General features: G+C 53.5%; 1 protein-coding gene across 6 annotated transcripts in view; it reads left to right on the top strand.

The window, feature by feature from the left end:
* TLE2 (TLE family member 2, transcriptional corepressor) overlaps positions 1-14,300 on the top strand; it is a 36,424-nt gene extending 22,124 nt beyond the window's left edge. For 2 of the 6 annotated variants that reach the window (XM_017847993.1, XM_017847992.1), the window contains exons 13-20: positions 877-1,037; positions 1,627-1,703; positions 5,001-5,250; positions 5,736-5,983; positions 6,117-6,264; positions 9,889-10,039; positions 11,669-11,745; positions 14,003-14,300. In XM_017847993.1, coding sequence (XP_017703482.1) covers positions 877-1,037; positions 1,627-1,703; positions 5,001-5,250; positions 5,736-5,983; positions 6,117-6,264; positions 9,889-10,039; positions 11,669-11,745; positions 14,003-14,110 — 1,220 coding nt within the window. In that variant the 3' untranslated portion in view covers positions 14,111-14,300. Of the gene's footprint in view, positions 1-876; positions 1,038-1,626; positions 1,704-5,000; positions 5,251-5,735; positions 5,984-6,116; positions 6,265-9,888; positions 10,094-11,614; positions 11,746-14,002 lie in introns of all 6 variants that reach the window. The other 4 variants (XM_017847990.1, XM_017847988.1, XM_017847991.1 and 1 more) reach the window with 3 other exon arrangements.
* The last annotated feature ends 1,424 nt before the right edge of the window (positions 14,301-15,724 follow it).

Here is a 15,724-nt window from a genome sequence, read left to right as displayed (position 1 = left end):
GGAATGACAGTGGTCATCTTTTCAGCCTTACGGTCACGCCCTGGGCTGGTTCTGGGGCCCCTGAAAAAAGTTGTCCTTGGAACCTGCCCTCAAGGAACCTGTATAATCAGGGCTGGTACCAAGCCAGGTGCCCAGGAAGGGCAAGTCTGGAGGTTGGCAATGGGGAGGCTCAAGGATGTTTCTGAGATGTTAATGGACGTTGGCCTTAATTTTTTTTTCTTCTTTTTTTTTTTTTTTGAGACGGAGTTTCACTCTTGTTGCCCAGGCTAGAGTGCAATGGCGCGATCTCAGCTCACGGCAACCTCCCGCTCCCGGGTTCAAGCAGTTCTCCTGCCCTAGCCTCCTGCGTAGCTGGAATTACAGGCATGCGCCACCATGCCCAGCTAATTTTTGTATTTTTAGTAGAGACCAGGTTTCACCATGTTGGTCAGGCTGGTCTTGAACTCCTGACCTCAGGTGATCCGCCCGCCTTGGCCTCCCAAAGTGCTGGGATTACAGGCGTGAGCGTGGGTTTTGAAGGATGGGTAGGAGTTTGCCAATTAAAAGAAAGAGAATGGCCATAGTCCCAGCTACTCGGGAGGCTGAGGCAGCAGAATTGCTTGAACCCAGGAGGCAGAGGTTTCAGTGAGCCGTGATCGCACTACTGAACTCCAGCCTGGCAACAGAGCAAGATTCCATCTAAAAAAAAATAAAAGAGGGAGAGAAAGTCATGTCCACTGGAGGAATGATAGTGCAGAGGTCTGGACGTGTCCCGGGCTATGGCCAATGTGGGACCAGCGCATGGAAACTCTGAATGAAAGGCCAGGGAGCTCCCAAGGCAGTGGGAGGCGGGATCTGGGTCCAGGTCAAAACCTGTCCCCGACTCTTCCCTCTCAGCCCTGAGGAGCCCCCTGACTCTGTCCAGTCCCTTCACCACGTCCTTCAGCCTGGGCTCCCACAGCACGCTCAATGGAGACCTCTCCGTGCCCAGCTCCTATGTCAGCCTCCACCTGTCCCCCCAGGTCAGCAGCTCTGTGGTATACGGACGCTCCCCCATGGTGAGTCCCTGGGTGGGGGCACAGGAGGTGTCAGCAGGGCTCGGGCTGGGGGCCGAGAGGAGAAACCAACTACAGAAGGAGAGACAAGGGAAGGGAGCAGAAAGGGAAGGGAGCCCTGGCTCAGCAAGTGTGCATGGGAAGACGATCTGGGGGTCTTAGTAGTCCCACAAGCTTAATACAAAGCAGGACTTGTGATTGTGGAAAAATGCAATGATTAAGCTGCATGAAAAGGGGCAGTAGAGCCTTGGCCTCAGGACACTGTTTACAAAAACGAGCAGTGGACCAGATTTGTCCTGGGGGGCTGGAGTTTAGAGACCTCCATCATAGAGCCAGTCTGGACATTGGATGGAGAACCCTTCAGGGTCCTTGGAACCCTGGAGTTCTAGGATTTCCTGGACAGAGATTTTGGGGCCGGTGCCCTCACATGAAAACCTCAGCCCTCCCTCTGTAGTGTGACAGGCAGAGAGAAGGCATCTCTGCTTCCTTGGGGAGGGGCTGATAAATAGTGGCATGGCAGGTGGGCGTGGGGCAGCACAGAGGTGGGTTGGAGTCACCTGCCCCACTGACACCCCCTCTGGCATTCTGACAGATGGCATTTGAGTCTCACCCGCATCTCCGAGCGTCATCCGTCTCTTCCTCCCTACCCAGCATCCCTGGGGGAAAGCCGTGAGTACCAGGGTGGGGTTCCCTGCCTGGGGACCCAGGCCAGCCCCCCGCCTCCTCTGAGGTCTTACCTGTGTGGTTGGGGTCTCCCTGCTCCCCTTCTAGAAAGTCTCTTGTGTGGGTCGGGCATGGTGGTTCATGCCTGTAATCCCAGCACTTAGGGAGGCCGAGGCAGGCGGATCACCTGAGGTCAGGAGTTTGAGACCAGCCTGGCCAACACGGTGAAACCCCGTCTCTACTAAAAAATACAAAGAACTAGCCGGGCGAGGTGGCGGGCGCCTGTAGTCCCAGCTACTTGGGAGGTTGAGGCATGAGAATCGCTTGAACCCGGGAGGTGGAGGTTGCAGTGAGCTGAGACTGCGCCACTGCACTCCAGCCTGGGCGATAGAGCGAGACTCAGTCTCAAAAAAAGAAAGGAAAGAAACAAAAAAGTCTCTTGTGTAAGCTACTGGGAGTTCCACTGGCTCTCCATAGAAGTAGACTCTGACCCCTAAGGGGACACTGGATGATGTCAGGGGACACGTGTGGTTGTCACAGCTGGGGGAGGAAACGCTCCTGGCCTGGAGTGTGGAAGCCAGGGATGTTGCTTAGCACCCTGCTAACAGGGACGGCTCCCCCAGCAAAGACCTAGCCCCAATGTCCACGGAACTTTCTGCAGTGATGGAAGTGTTCTACACCCACTGCTGGCCAACCTGATTGCCACCAGCTGATCGTGGCTTTGAGTACTTGAAATGTGGCCAGTGCAACTGAGGAGCTGAAAATTTTTTTTTTTTTTTTTTTTTCTGAGACAAAGTTTCGCTCTGTCCCCCAGGCCGGAGTACAGTGGTGAGATCTCAGCTCACTGCAACCTCCACCTCCTGGGTTCAAGCGATTCTCCTGCTGCAGCCTCCTGAGTAGCTGGGATTACAGGCCTGCACCACTGCCAGCTAATTTTTGTATTTTTAGTAGAGATGGGGTTTCACCATGTTGGCCAGGCTGGTTTTGAACTCCTGACCTCAAATGATCCACCCACCTCAGCCTCCCAAAGTGCTGGGATTCCCGGTGTGAGCCACTGTGCCGGCCTGAAAATGTTTATTTAATTTCAGTTCATTTAAGTGTCTTAACTGGTCACAGATGGCTGGGGCTCCTAGGACAGTGCCCTCTAGCTGGTCTGGAATATTCAACATGCCTTCGTGGGTCCTTGGTTGAACGAACGTTTATTAAGTGTTTATTTACCATGCGCCACACCACGATCTAGACCCCCTGTGTATTTGTGCCACCCGCTGACTGTCCCATATCACTCTTGACCACGTTGTCCTGCCTTTTTCCTAAATGAATCAGAGGCCGAGCAGCATGGCTCACTCCTGTCATCCCAGTGCTTTGGGAGGCCAAGGTGGGAGGATCACTTGAAGCCAGGAGTTTGAGACCAGCCCAGGCAACATAGCAAGACCTCATCTCTACAAAATAATAATAGAGATAATTACTTTAAAAAAATGCATCAGGCCGGTCACGGTGGCTCAAGTCTGTAATCCCAGCACTTTGGGAGGCCGAGAAGGGCGGATCACAAGGTCAGGAGATTGAGACCATCCTGGCTAACATGGTGAAACCCCGTCTCTACCAAAAAAAAATACAAAAAACTAGCTGGGTGAGGTGGCAGGCGCCTGTAGTCCCAGCTACTCGGGAGGCTGAGGCAGAATGGCGTAAACCCGGGAGGCGGAGCTTGCAGTGAGCTGAGATCCGGCCACTGCACTCCAGCCTGGGCGACAGAGTGAGACTCCGTCTCAAAAAAAAAAAAAAAAAAATGCATCAGAGGCTGGGCCTGGTGGCTCACGCCTGTAATCCCAGGGAGGCCGAGGTGGGTGGGTCATTTGAGCCCAGGAGTTTGAGACCAGCCTAACCAACATGGCGAAAACCCGTCTCTACTAAAAATACAAAAAAATTAGCCAGGCGTGGTGGCCTGCGCCTGTAATCCCAGCTCCTTGGGAGACTGAGGCAGGAGAATCGCTTGAACCCGGAAAGCAGAGGTTACAGTGAGCCCAGATCGCGCCACTTCACTCCAGCCTGGGCGACAGAGCGGGACTCTGTCTCAAAAAACCGAAAAACGCATCAGGCTGGGCCTGGTGGCTCACACCTGTAATCCTAGCACTTTGGGAGGCCGAGGTGGGTGGATCACTTGAGGTTAGGAGTTCAAAACCAGCCTGGCCAACATGATGAAACCCTGTCTCTACTAAAATACAAAAAACTTAGCCGGGCATGGTGGCGCATGCCTGTAATCCCAGCTACTCGAGAGGCCGAGGCAGGAGAATCGCTTGAACCCGGGAGGCAGAGGTTGCAGTGAGCTGAGATCCGGCCATTGCACTCCAGCCCTGGCGACAGGGTGAGACTCCCTCTCAAAAAAGAAAACAAAGGGCCGGGTGTGGTGGCTCACACCTGTAATCCCAGCACTTTGGGAGGCCGAGGCAGGCAGATCACGAGGTCAGGAGATCGAGACCATCCTGGTTAACATGGTGAAANATCGCGCCACTTCACTCCAGCCTGGGCGACAGAGCGGGACTCTGTCTCAAAAAACCGAAAAACGCATCAGGCTGGGCCTGGTGGCTCACACCTGTAATCCTAGCACTTTGGGAGGCCGAGGTGGGTGGATCACTTGAGGTTAGGAGTTCAAAACCAGCCTGGCCAACATGATGAAACCCTGTCTCTACTAAAAATACAAAAAACTTAGCCGGGCATGGTGGCGCATGCCTGTAATCCCAGCTACTCGAGAGGCCGAGGCAGGAGAATCGCTTGAACCCGGGAGGCAGAGGTTGCAGTGAGCTGAGATCCGGCCATTGCACTCCAGCCCTGGCGACAGGGTGAGACTCCCTCTCAAAAAAGAAAACAAAGGGCCGGGTGTGGTGGCTCACACCTGTAATCCCAGCACTTTGGGAGGCCGAGGCAGGCAGATCACGAGGTCAGGAGATCGAGACCATCCTGGTTAACATGGTGAAACCCCGTCTCTACTAAAAATACAAACAAAATTAGCCAGGCGTGGTGGCGGGCGCCTGTAGTCCCAGCTACTCGGGAGGCTGAGGCAAGAGAATGGCGTGAACCCGGGAGGCGGAGCTTGCAGTGAGCTGAGATGCGCCACTGCACTCCAGCCTGGGCGACAGACCGGGACTCCGTCTCAAAAATAAATAAATAAATAAATTAAATAAATAAATAAATAAATAAATAAATACTAACGCATCAGAGGATGCCAGGCAGGACAAAGGCGTCTCCCTGCCCTCCCGGGTGCGGGGGCGTGGTGCCCAGCGCTGGGTCATGTCCTGGCTTTCTCTCCAGGGCCTACTCCTTCCACGTGTCTGCGGACGGACAGATGCAGCCCGTGCCCTTCCCCTCGGATGCACTGGTGGGCGCGGGCATCCCGCGGCACGCTCGGCAGCTGCACACGCTGGCACACGGCGAGGTGGTCTGCGCAGTCACCATCAGCGGCTCCACGCAGCACGTGTACACGGGCGGCAAGGGCTGTGTGAAGGTGTGGGACGTGGGCCAACCTGGAGCCAAGACGCCCGTGGCCCAGCTCGACTGCCTGGTGAGGGTGGGGTGGGACAGTGGGCGGGACTCACAGGTGAGGGGTGGAGCTTTTGTTCAAATGGGCTGGTGTTTGCGGGCTGGGCGTGGGCGGAGCTTGTCACGTGGGGGCCCATTGGCCAATCAGAATTAGGCTTGCAAGACAATCGGTTTGCAGGCCAAGTATGGGTGGGGTTTACAGGTAAAGGATGGAGCTTATAGTCAGATGGGGCAGCATTTGCGAGTCAAAGGGGCGTGGCTCACCAGCAATCAGGGTAGGGCTTGCAGGCCAACCATGGGTGGGGTTTACAGGTGAAGGGCGGAGCTTGTCAAATGGAACAGGGTTTGTGGGCCAAAGGGGTGGGTTTTGCTGGCCAGTCAGGGTAGGGCTTGCAGGCTAATCAGGATGAGGCTACCTTAGGCTCCAGAGACCCCCACATTGAGCTAGGCTCCTAGAGGCCTCACCTGGGACCAACCCCCAGCCCCTGCTTCTCTCCCCGACCCCAGAACCGAGACAACTACATTCGTTCCTGCAAGTTGCTGCCGGATGGCCGGAGTCTGATAGTGGGCGGTGAGGCCAGCACCTTGTCCATTTGGGACCTGGCGGCGCCCACCCCCCGTATCAAGGCCGAGCTGACCTCCTCGGCCCCAGCCTGCTACGCCCTGGCCGTCAGCCCCGACGCCAAGGTTTGCTTCTCCTGCTGCAGCGATGGCAACATTGTGGTGTGGGACCTGCAGAACCAGACTATGGTCAGGTGGGTGGCAGGTGTGCTAGGACCTTGGGCAAGCCCCCGGCCCCTCTTGGTGCAGGGAGGGTGGAGGAGTGACCTGGGAGGACGCTGGGGCAGCTCGAATTCCGAGATGGACGCCTGGGCCTTCTCCCTCCAGGCAGTTCCAGGGCCACACGGACGGCGCCAGCTGCATTGATGTTTCCGATTACGGCACTCGGCTCTGGACAGGGGGCCTGGACAACACAGTGCGCTGCTGGGACCTGCGGGAGGGCCGCCAGCTGCAGCAGCACGACTTCAGCTCCCAGGTGCTGTTCGGGTCTGGCGGGAGGGGGATGGAAGCTCTAGGAATCCAGCGTCCCTTCCTTTCCTTGTGAGGTGCCCACTTCCACAGGCAGGACAGGACTCACATCTGCTGTGGTGCCCATCTTTCTTGTCCTCCAGACACATCCACAAGCTTCCCCTTTAACTCTCTAAGGATGTAGGGGAACACAAGGGCGCTGATGATTCATATGAAGCTGTGGGGCTACTGAGACCGCCAGATCATCTTCCCCACCTGCTTGTGTCCGGCCATACCCTTATGTGTGTCTTTCCTCGTGTAGCTGGGTTCTCCCAGCCTTTAATCTCTGGACCGCGCCTAGAGCGTGGGACACACACTTCCCCACCGAGGACTCACCAAGGGGCAGCTACTGGCCAGGAGGACAGACTGGAGGTTGATGGAGGAGGAGCTGGGCATGGAGAGATCCCCACTGAGGTGGAGCCTAAGCTGAAGGACGTGGTGAAGGGGCTGGACAGAACTGGGGGCTCCTCAGGGCTGAACAAAGCGAATCTTCAAGGCACCGTGACCCTAGATCCTGCCTCTCACCTGCTTTGGGGGCAGGCTGTGAGCTCCTTGCTGTCATTCAGGGTTTCCATGGGCTGGTCTCATGCACAGCACACTCTGGGACAGCTCTGAGACCTCTGCCCATTTGTTCCCTGTGGTTGAAATGCCTTTCTCTTCTTTCTGTAATTAGCAAACTCCTATTCATCCCTCAAGACCCATCTCATTTGCGCCTCCTTGGAACCTAAAAGGAGCTAACTCCTAACTCCCAAACTCCTTTTTTTTTTTTTTTTTTTTTTTTTTTGAGATAGGGATGCAATGGCGTGATCTTAGCTCACTGCAACCTCTGCCTCCCAGGTTCAAATGATTCTCATGCCTCAGCCACCTGAGTAGCTGGGACTACAGGCATGCACCACCATGCCCGCCTAATTTTTGTATTTGTTGGTAGAGACAGGGTTTCACTGTGTTGTCCAGGCTGGTCTTGGACTCCTGGCCTCAAATGATCCACCTGCCTTAGCTTCCCAGTGTGGGAATTACAGGTGTGAGCCACCGCGCCCTGCCTCCCAGGCTCATTATGTCCAACCCATTGTTCTTTCGTTTGACGAATTGTTGGATAGGGAAATCAGGAGTGCAGGTGGACATAGTTCTCCATCCCATATCGCCAAAGCTTAGGTGGGCTAAGAACATTTCTAGGGATCCCATGGTGACTATCTCCTAGCTCACTGGGTACCCCTCAATGCGTCTCTACTCAGGAATGCTTCTGTATGGCCAGGAAATGACATTTGAAACCCTCCAGTCTTCTCTTCTGTAAATGTGTGGTTATTTCCACAGGCGTCTTGTTAGTGAGACTCCAAGAGGTTTAGGGTGGAACAGAAACTAATTCCTGTTTGTGCCTAAAATGGAGTGGGCTACAGGAGGAGGAGGACCCTGAATCCTTTTTAAAATCAAACGAAAAGCACTATTGCAAATGGGGAACATTCCAGGCCAGGCTCAGTGACTGACGCCTGTAATCGCAGCACTTTGGGAGGCTGTGGTGGGTGGATCGCTTGAGGTCGGGAGTTCAAGACCAGCCTGACCAACGTGGAGAAACCTCATCTCTACTAAAAATACAAAATTAGCTGGGTGTGGTGGTGCATGCCTGTAATCCCAGCTACTTGGGAGGCTGAGGCTGGAGAATTGCTTGAACCTGGGAGGCAGAGTTTGCAGTGAGCCGAGATCGTGCCATTGCACTCAAGCCTGGGCAAGAAGAGTGAAACTCTGATGATAATAATAATAATAAACAACGAAAAGCAGCATTGCAAATGGGGAACATTCCAGGCCAGGCTCAGTGGCCGACACCTGTAATCCCAGCAGTTCGGGAGGCTGAGGCAGGAGGATCGCTTGAGCCTAGGAGATTGAGATCAGCCTTGGCAACATAGCAAGACCTTGTCCCTACAAAAAAAATTAAAAATAAGGCATGGTGGGCCGGGCGCTGTGGCTCACGCCTGTAATCCCAGCACTTTGGAAGGCCAAGGTGGGCGGATCACGAGGTCAGGGGATCAAGACCATCCTGGCTAACATGGTGAAACCCTGTCTCTACTAAAAATACAAAAAACTACCCGGGTGTGGTGGTGGACACCCGTAGTCCCAGCTACTCAGAAGGCTCAGGCAGGAGAATGACGTGAACCCAGGAGGCGGAGCTTGCAATGAGCCAAGATCGCGCCACTGCACTCCAGCCTGGGTGAAAGTGCGAGACTCCGTCTCAAAATAAATAAGGCATGATGGCACACACCTGTGATCACAGCTACTTGTGAGGCTGAGGCGGGAGGATCACTTGAGCCTAGGAGGAGGTCGAGGCTGCTGTGGGTCATGATTGCACCACTGCACTGCAGCCTGGGCAACAGAGCGAGACCCTGTCTCAAAAAAAAAAGTAGGGAACATTCCAAGCTAAGAGAAGTCCTGTCTCCCAGGCCTGGCTTGTCTGTCTTGTTTTTGTTTTTTTTTTTGAGACTGAGTCTTGCTCTGTCGCCCAGGCTGGAGTGCAGTGGTGCAATCTCTGCTCACTGCAACCTCCACCTCCCAGGTTCAAGCGATTCTCCTTTCTCAGCCTCCCAAGTAGCTGGGATTACAGGTGCCTGCCACCACACCTGGCTAATTTTTGCATTTTTAGTAGACATGGGGTTTTGCCCTGTTGGCCAGGCTGGTCACGAACTGCTGACCTCAGATGATCCGCCTGCCTTGGCCTCCTAAAGTGTTGGGATTACTGGCATGAGCCACAGAGCCCGGCCAAGGCCTGGTCTTTCATAGCCTTGCTGTGTGACCTTGAGGGGACACCGCCTCAGCTTCCACCATCTGCTTAACGGGAGTGATTGTCCTTGCCTGGCTGTTCCCTTCTCTGTCTCTTCTCCCTCCTCTCTCCCTCCTCCCTGTGCTGTTGTGCGCTCAGAGCAGATAATCGATGTGCAGCCCTAGGGTTCTGTGTAATTCTGATTAATATTAATGATTCGACATGCAGTTGTCTGCTGTGTTCCCAGTCCTGGGCCAGCTGCCTTTCTTTGGGAGGGCTGAAGAAGGAGAATGTTGGACTCCACCCCCAACCCTGATGGTGCTGGGCACCCCCCAATATCCAAAGGGACTCGTAGGCTGGACATAGTGGCTCACACCTGTAATCCCAGCACTTTGGGAGGCCAAGGCAGGCAGATCACTTGAGGTTAGCAGTTTGAGACCAGCCTGGCCAACACAGTGAAACTCCGTCTTTACTAAAAATACAAAAATTACCTGGGCGTGCCAGTAGGCACCTGTAATCCCAGCTACTTGGGAGGCTGAGGCAGGAGAATCCCTTGAACTTGGGAGGCAGAGGCTGCAGTGAGCTGAGATTGCAACATTGCACTGCAGCCTGAATGACACAATGAGACTCTGTCTCAAAAAAAAAAAATTATCCAGCGTGATGGTGCACGCCTGTAATCCCAGCTACTCGGGAGACTGAGGCAGGAGGATCACTTGAACCCTGGAGGTCGAGGCTGCAGTGAGCCATGACTGCACTGCTGCACTCCAGCCTGGGCGACGGAGTGAACCCAGGAGACACAAAACAAAGCGGGGCTCGTGACCCCTTCTCTTCCCTCTTTATCCCCAGATTTTCTCCCTGGGCCACTGCCCTAACCAGGACTGGCTGGCGGTCGGAATGGAGAGTAGCAATGTGGAGATCCTGCACGTCCGCAAGCCGGAGAAATACCAGCTGCACCTCCACGAGAGCTGCGTGCTGTCCCTGAAGTTTGCCTCCTGTGGTGTGTCTTCTGGGGCGGGGGGGGCACACCCCCAAAACCGCAACAAAACCCAGGGTGCCTATTCAATCCGAATTTTAGATAAATAACAAATAATGTTATTTATATACTAAAATGTTATTTCTCTACTAAGTTTTATATATTCAAAAGCAAATTGTTAGTACAACTATATCCCAAATGGTGTGTGGGATATACTTATACTAAAAACCAAATAATGAAATATGTGGGAGATACCTGTCGTAAAAATTATTGATGACTTATCCGAGATTCAAATTTAAGGCTGGGTGCAGTAGCTCACGCCTGTCATCCCAACACTCTGGGAGGCCAACGCAGGCAGATCACCTGAGGTCAGGAGTTCGAGACCAGCCTGGCCAACATGGTGAAACCCTGACTCTATTAAAAGTGCAAAAATTAGCCAGGTGTGGTGGTGGGTGCCTGTAATCCCAGCTACTTGGGAGGCTGAGGCAGGAGAATCGCTTGAATCTGGGAGGTGGAGGTCGCAGTGAGCCAAGATCATGCCACTGCATTCTAGCCTGAATGAGCAAGACTCTATCTCAAAAAGAAAAAAAGAAATTTAAGCCAGGCACAGTAGCTGATGCATGTAGTTTCAGCTACTTGGGAACTACAAGACCAGTAGTTCAAGACCAGCCTGGGCAACATAGCAAGACTTTCTCTACAAAAAAATAAAACAGCTGGGTATGGTGGCTTGCACCTGTAGTCCCAACTACTAGGGAGGCTGAGGCAGGAGGATTGCTTGAGCCTAGGACTTTGAGGCTGTAGGGAGCTATGATTGCACCACTGCCCTCTAGCCTGTGCAATGCAGTGAGACCCTATCTCTTAAAAAAATCATTTGTTAGTGTAAGTATATCCTAAATAGTACATGAGATACCTTATACCAAAAAAAAAAAAAAAAAAAAAAAAACTTGGGTTGGGCACGGTGGCTCACACCTGTAATCCCAGCATTTTGGGAGACCAAGGTGGGAGGATCGCTTGAGGCCAGGAGTTTGAGACTAGCCTGGGGAGCATAGTGAGATCCCAACTCTACAAATAATTTTTTTTTTTTTTTGAGATGGAGTCTCACTCTGTTGCCCAGGCTGGAGTGCAGTGGCATGATCTTGGCTCACTGCAACCTCCCCGTCCCAGGTTCGAGCAGTTCTCAACTCTCAGCCTCCCGAGTAGCTGGAGTTACAGATGCGATGCCTGCCACCATGTCCAGCTGATTTTTGTATTTTTCGTAGAGAAGTGCTTTCACCACATTGGCCAGGCTGATCTCAAACTCCTGACCTCAAGTGACCCAGCTGCCTTGGCCTCCCAAAGTGCTAGGATTATAGGTGCGAGCCACCGTGCCTGGCAAAAACTAAAAATGTTAGCTGGGCATGGTGTTGCACACCTGTGGTCCCAGCTGCTTAGGAGGCTGGGTGGGAGGCACGCTTGAGCCCAGGCAGTTAAGGCTGCAATGAGCTATGTTTGTACCAAGGCACTCCAGCCTGGGTGACAGAGCAAGACCCTTTCCGGGAAAAAAAAAAAAAAAAGGAAACGGGAGAGGCCAGACCCAGCCTGCCCCACCTCCCCCTGCAGCCCTGGCGTCTCTTCAGTACCCTGCCTTGAACCCCGCTGCTCTCCTTCCCCAAGGACGGTGGTTTGTGAGCACTGGGAAGGACAACCTACTCAACGCCTGGAGGACACCGTACGGGGCCAGCATTTTCCAGGTACTCAATGGTCTGGAGTCCCCACCCTGGCAGGGCCATGGGCCCAGGTATGCCATGGTCAGAGAGATTGCCCCTGTCCCCGTCCCCCATCCCCCCTTGCCACCCTAACCCCTCCTCAGGGTCCTGCAAGCCTCCCCACCGCCCAGGTACTGAAGCAGAGGTTGGAATTTCAGCCGGAGGACCTCACCTCATCTGCCTGTAGCCTGTTGGTTTTCCTAAAATATAGTTGCAGTAAGATGCACATAACATAAAATTTAAAATTTGGTGGCTGGGCACGGTGGCTCACGCCTGTAATCCCAGCACTTTGGGAGGCCAAGGTGGGTGGATCACGAGGTCAGGAGATCGAGACCATCCTGGTGAACACGGTGTAACTCCGTCTCTACTAAAAAAAATACAAAAGAATTAGCCGGGCGTGGTGGCGGGCGCATGTAGTCCCAGCTACTCAGGAGGCTGAGGCAGGAGAATGGTGTGAACCTGGGAGGCCCAGCTTGCAGTGAGCCGAGATCGTGCCACTGCACTCCACCCTGGGCGATAAAGCGAGACTCTGCCTCAAATAAATAAAAATAAAATTTGCTGTTTTTTTTTTTTTTTTGGGACAGAGTCTTGCTCTATCTCCCAGGCTGGAGTGCAGTGGCACGATCTCGGCTCACTGCACCCTCCGCCTCCTGGGTTCAAGCCATTCTCCTGCCTCAGCCTCCTGAGTAGCTGGGATTACAGACACGCACCACCATGCCTGGCTGATTTTTGTATTTTTAGTAGAGATGAGGTTTCACCACGTTGTCTAGGCTGGTCTCAAACTTCTGACCTCAGGTGATCTGCATGCCTTGGCCTCTCAAAGTGTTGGGATTACAGGCGTGAGCCACTGCGCTGAGCTGTTTTTCAAATTTTATATCCCCATCAGCAAGGATCAAGGTTTTAAAATTCTCTGCATCCTCACCAACACTTATTATTGGCTGTCTTTTTAATGATGCCCATCCTGGTTGGTAAAGTTTTATTTTTTTTTGAGACAGTCTTGCTCTGTCACCCAGGCTGGAGTGCAGTGGCACGATCTCGGCTCACTGCAACCTCGGCCTCCCAGGTTCAAGTGATTCTCCTGTCTCAGCCTCCCGAGTAGCTGGGACTACAGGTGCCCGCCCTCACGTCCAGCTAATTTTTTGTATTTTTAGTAGAGATGGGGTTTCACTGTGTTAGCCAGGATGGTCTTGATCTCCTGACCTCATGATCCGCCCACCTCGGCCTCCCAAAGTGCTGGGATTACAGGCGTGAGCCACCATGCCTGGCGTTGTTTTTTGACATGGAGTCCTGCTCTGTTGCCCAGCCTGGAGTGCGGTGGCACGATCTCAGCTCACTGCAGCCTCCACCTCCTGGATTCAAGCAATTCTCCTCCCTCAGCTTCCCAAGTAGCTGGCATTACATGTGCCCACCCCCACGCCTGGCTAAGTTTTGTATTTTTAGCAGAGACGGGAATTCCCCATGTTAGCCAGGCTGGTCTGGAACTCCTGACGTGCTGAGATGACGGGCGTGAGCCACTGTGCCCGGCCCAGTTTTTTAAGGGTTGTAAGAAAAAATCCCAGAATATGTGACATAGACTTATTTAGACTTTAGACAAAGCCTAAAATATTTACCAGGCCCTTTGTGAAGTTTGCCGATCCCTGGTCTGGGCCATTGCCTTGGCCCTCTGCTGTGCTGTGTGACATCATGCCTGGTTCACACCCACTCTGAGCATCTCAGAAAGGGCAGCACTTCAGTTCCATCTCTCTTGGTATTGAGGGAATGGAGGCCCTGCTCTGCCCATCAGACTTAGCTCCAAATCACCTGTCTCTAGAAAACAGGTCACTCAGCCAGGCGTAGTGGCTCACACCTGTCATCCCAGCACTTTGGGAGGCCGAGGCAGTGGATCACCTGAGGTCAGGAGTTCGAGACCAGCCTGGACAATATGGGGAAACCCTCTCTAGTAAAAATACAAAAACTGGCCAGGCATGGTGGCAGGCACCTATAATCCCAGCTACTCGGGAGGCTGAGGCAGGAGAATGTCTTGAACCCAGGAGGCGCAGAGGCTGCAGTGAGTCGAGATCACGCTACTTTGCTTTAGCCTGGGTGACAAGAGCAAAGCTGCATCTCAAAAAAAAGGAAACGCGTCACACAGTGTAGGCGAGTCCTGGCCTCCTATTCCCGACTCCGCCCCAGCCTTGCCCACACACCCATCTGTGGGGACGATGCCTCACCATGCCCTTTTCTCTCCCCCTTCCCTTGGCAGTCCAAGGAGTCGTCCTCAGTCCTGAGTTGTGACATCTCCAGGAATAACAAATACATCGTGACAGGCTCGGGGGACAAGAAGGCCACCGTGTATGAGGTGGTCTACTGAGACATGATGCCCCCTTTCCTGAACCCGAAGTCCAGACTCCTAGGGGAAGCAGCAGCCGCCTCATAGCCCTGCCTAGGAACCATTCATCCCACTGCTCTCTGGCCAACAGCTTCACACCTTCCCCTGCTGCATGTGGGGGCCGATGGGCAGAGGACCTTGGTAGAAATAAAATGTAGTTATCACATCCGCATTTCTCTCTCGGGCTGGGGAACCGGTGATCATTGCTTCTCTTGGGCACGGTTACTGGGAGGTGACCATGTCCTGGGAATCATACATAACGAGAATTCATTCTGGGGCAGACGCGGTGGCTCACATAATCCCAGCACTTTGGGAGGCCGAGGCGGGCGGATCACGAGGTCAGGAGATCAAGATCATCCTGGCTAACACGGTGAAACCCCGTCTCTACTAAAAAAAATACAAAAAACTAGCCGGGCGAGGTGGCGGGCGCCTGTAGTCCCAGCTACTCGGGAGGCTGAGGCAGGAGAATGGCGTAAACCCGGGAGGCGGAGTTTGCAGTGAGCTGAGATCTGGCCACTGCACTCCAGCCTGGGTGACAGAGTGAGACTCCTTCTCAAAAAAAAAAAAAAAAAAAAAAAAAAAATTTGGTGGGCGCCTGTAGTCCCAGCTACTCGGGAGGCTGAGGCAGGAGAATGGCGTGAACCCGGGAGGTGGAGCTTGCAGTGAGCCGAGATCGTGCCACTGCACTCCAGCCTGGGCGACAGAGTGAGAAGAAAAAAATTCTGCAGGATATTCCAGAAGTGTCTGCCCGGTGTGTGAAAGTCACTCCGAGACACAGGAGTTGCCTTGGGAGGATGGTTTAGATACTACTGTGTAACAAGTAGCCCCCTAGTCTCTGGGTTAACACATTTATTTCTTGCTCATGCCCACACGGTATACAGGGCTCTACTCCAGGCAGTCACTCAGGCCTCCAGGTAGAAATTTTGAGACAGTCCCACTCTGTCGCCCAGGCTGGAGTACAATGGTACCATCTCAGCTCACTGCAACCTCCGCCTCCTGGGCTCAAACAATTCTCCTGCCTCAGCCTTCTGAGTAGCCGGGATGAAAGAAATACCACCACGTGCAGCTAATTTTTGCATTTTTAGTAGAGACAGGGTTTCACCACGTTGGCCAGGCTGGTCTCAAACTCCTAACCTCAGGTGATCTACCCACCTCAACCTCCCAAAGTGCCTAGATTACAGGCAGGAGCCACTGCGCCCAGCCTGGAATTTTAAGGCAGGGTCTTGCTCTGATGCCCAGCCTGGAGTGCTGTGGTACAATCACAGCTCACTTCAACCTCCTGGGCTCAAGCAATCCTTCCTCCTCAGCCTCCCAAGTACCCGGGACTATAGTCATGTACCACCACCATGCCTGGTTAGCTTATTTTAGAGGTGGATTCTCACTATGCTGCCCAGGCTGGTCTCAAACTCCTGGGCTCAAGTGATTTGCCCACGTTGGCCTCCCAAAGTACTGGTTTTACAGGCATGAGCTACTCTACCTGGCCAACACATTATCTTTTTTGAGACAGGATCTTGCTGTCGCCCAGGCTGGAGTACAGTAGTGCGATCTCAGTTCACTGCAACCTCTGCCTCCTGGGCTCAAGTGATTCTCCTGTCT

Source organism: Rhinopithecus bieti, unplaced genomic scaffold, assembly GCF_001698545.2.
Source record: "Rhinopithecus bieti isolate Rb0 unplaced genomic scaffold, ASM169854v2 scaffold_30687, whole genome shotgun sequence".
Taxonomy (NCBI): domain Eukaryota; kingdom Metazoa; phylum Chordata; class Mammalia; order Primates; family Cercopithecidae; genus Rhinopithecus; species Rhinopithecus bieti.
This window is presented reverse-complemented; position numbering and strand designations above follow the sequence as displayed.